Below are 2966 nucleotides of genomic sequence, written 5' to 3'. Positions count from 1 at the left end.
TTCATATTTTAGCAAACATTTTTCTGTCGGTGCTTATTTTTTATGTCAGTTGCCACTAGAGTTTCTCCCTTTCAGAAGATACCTTTGCCGAACCAACTAACTCAGCATGTTGTCTTAAGAAATGCTATTTTGATCCGTGAAGATAACCAAGCTCATGCATAATGACTTTAATATTATAAAGGATTATTTATACGTGATAAGTCAGTCATACAAAGATGGTAAATCGGTGAGGGAAATAACATAATCATTTTATGTCACCAACGTCACACCTGTAAATCTTCATGAGCCCCATCTTATTTAGTTCCAAGTTTCTTTATTACATCTTTCTTTTCCTTTTCCCTATCTTTGCATGCTTGGGAAAAAAAAATTTCTCTACAAATTAATGCAGCCATTTTCACATGACTTCAGCATCTTCTCATGGCTCCTCCATGGGTTCAAGAGCTCAATCTCATTCACCTGAGCATTCCTATAACCATTGATAAAATGTTTTCGGTCATGCCGTCAAGGCCTATTCCTGTTAAACCAGGTGACAGTTTATACCTTTCCAACCTCGATGACATGATCGGAGCTCGTGTTTTTACGCCTACGGTGTACTTCTATCAATCCGATGACACATGCTTCTCAGAAAAACCTGTCACCAAAACACTGCAGTGTGCTCTCGCTGATGTTCTGGTGCCTTATTACCCTCTCTCAGGCAGGCTCAGAAAGACCAAGAATGGTAAACTGGAAGTGTTTTTCGGACCAGATCAAGGAGCACTCATCGTCGAGGCGCGGTCTGATATCGCCTTGGCCGAATTAGGAGACCTCACAGCTCCAAACCCGGATTGGGAGCCTTTGATCTTCAAGTTTCCCGATGAAGAACAATACAAAGTCCTCGAAATGCCACTGGTCATTGCTCAGGTTACCCTTTTCCGCTGCGGTGGCTTTAGCCTCGGTTTGAGGCTGTGCCATTGCATCTGTGATGGCATGGGAGCTATGCAGTTCCTAGGTGCGTGGGCTGCCACAGCAAGAACAGGAACACTAGTAACAGATCCTGAGCCCTGTTGGGATAGGGAAATTTTTAGGCCTCGTGACCCTCCTGAGGTGAAATTTCCCCACATGGAGTTTATGACAATTGAAGAGGGATCCAACCTGACAATGACACTATGGGAAACCAAGCCTGTTCAGAAGTGTTACAGGATCAAGCGTGAGTTCCAGAACCACGTAAAATCTCTTGCTCAGCCATATGATGCTGCAGGCTGCACCACTTTTGATGCTATGGCAGCACATATTTGGAGATCTTGGGTGAAAGCTCTTGATGTAAGACCACTAGATTACCAACTTAGGCTAACATTTTCGGTCAATGCTCGGCAGAAGCTTCGGAATCCTCCACTGAGAGAAGGGTTTTATGGCAATGTGGTGTGTGTTGCTTGCACAACAAGCACTGTCTCAGAGCTTGTTCATGGAAAGCTCCCAGAGACTACCCTTTTGGTGCGCGAGGCGAGACAGAGTGTCTCGGAGGAGTATTTGAGATCCACAGTGGATTTGGTTGAAGTGGATAGGCCAAGGCAGCTTGAGTTTGGTGGGAAACTAACCATAACTCAATGGACTAGGTTCTCAATTTATAAGTGTGCAGATTTTGGGTGGGGTAGACCACTTTATGCTGGTCCTATAGATTTAACACCAACACCTCAGGTTTGTGTGTTTCTACCAGAAGGGGAAGCTGATTGTAGTGGTGGTTCTATGATTGTGTGCATATGCTTGCCTGAGTCTGCTGCAGAGAAGTTCACACAAGACTTGTTGCTCAATTCGGTTTTTTGACACAAACCTTTGCCTTAATTCAGCTGATCATACCTTATGTTCCTACTGGCTTTAGTTCATTATGCTGTTAATAAAATCTCAATGTTGATGCATTTTGATAATTTCATATTGATCCTTAAGTGTTGCCAGATCGAAGTGAAAGTAGTCTGGTGCTAGTGCCATCAAGTACTGGGTTGAGAGAGAAAAGTTATACATAACTAGATTTAAACGTTTGCATTTGCACGATTGTCTTAACTATGACAATAAGAAATATATATTTTTTAATTGGTTTATGACTTTTTTTAATAAATTTAATAATTCACTTTTGTGACATGCTATATGTACAGTTTTTTTTTTCTCTAAACCAGAAACACATCTTGTGTTGAAACTGGATTTCTTTTAATTAATAAAGTCATCTTTGCCTAGAAATTTTGACCTTGTTTTTTTTTTCTTTTTTCTACCTTATTGTGACACTTAATTAGATTAATCATTTTCTTTTTCCTTCTTTCTTTTGCACAGAAAATTGTGATATTTCAAATTGAATATTAATAATTATATATTATTATATCTTTCAATGCACTTTTTACCTTAGGAGATATAAGGTTTGCTTGATTATGATAGGAGAAGGAAAGGGGAGAGAAGTTGTGAGTTCAAATTATCCGACTAACAAAAATTAATAAACTAACAATTAACATTTGCCGATAAAAAAAATCTTAACATCTAAAAGCTATAAAGGAAAATTACCACAATTTCTTATCTTTATAAGATATTATATGAGTAAATTATACTCGCACCCCTATATTTTTCTGAAATTACACCTGATATCTCTCACTTTTTTATATTACTTTTACTCCCCTTTTATTAACGTCATTAATTAATGCCAATTGAAATATGTGAGCAGACGAAATTGCCCTAACATCTTTATTACACTTGCACTCCCTATATTTTTCTCAAATTGCACCTGATATCCATCCCATTTTTTACATTACTTTTATCCCTCTTTTGTTAATATCGTTAACTAACGTCAATTGAAATATGTGAGCAGATAAAATTGCCCTAACATCTTTGTTAAATACTCAATAAAAAAATTAACAATTGACCTGGTGAATGGACATTTCTTAAGGCAATAACAATTTTTCCTTTAATATTTGACTCTTACTTGACTGTTGCTAACACTTGTAGCGACA

At 38.1% G+C, this 2966-nt stretch overlaps 1 protein-coding gene across 1 annotated transcript; it reads left to right on the top strand.

Moving 5' to 3' along the window:
- The first annotated feature begins 425 nt into the window (after positions 1-425).
- Positions 426-1967, top strand: LOC114408163 (omega-hydroxypalmitate O-feruloyl transferase-like). The gene has a single exon (XM_028371256.1). It carries the CDS (start codon positions 484-486, stop codon positions 1798-1800), a length of 1317 nt encoding a protein of 438 aa, XP_028227057.1. The 5' UTR covers positions 426-483; the 3' UTR covers positions 1801-1967.
- The last annotated feature ends 999 nt before the right edge of the window (positions 1968-2966 follow it).

This window comes from Glycine soja, chromosome 4 (assembly GCF_004193775.1).
Source record: "Glycine soja cultivar W05 chromosome 4, ASM419377v2, whole genome shotgun sequence".
Lineage (NCBI taxonomy): Eukaryota > Viridiplantae > Streptophyta > Magnoliopsida > Fabales > Fabaceae > Glycine > Glycine soja.
The sequence above is the reverse complement of the archived record's forward strand: the minus strand, read 5'-3'. Positions and strand labels throughout refer to the sequence as shown.

Excerpts from the sequence above, each read along its gene's own strand:
- LOC114408163 (XM_028371256.1), top strand. The coding sequence starts at position 484 with ATGTTTTCGGTCATGCCGTCAAGGCCTATTCCTGTTAAACCAGGTGAC.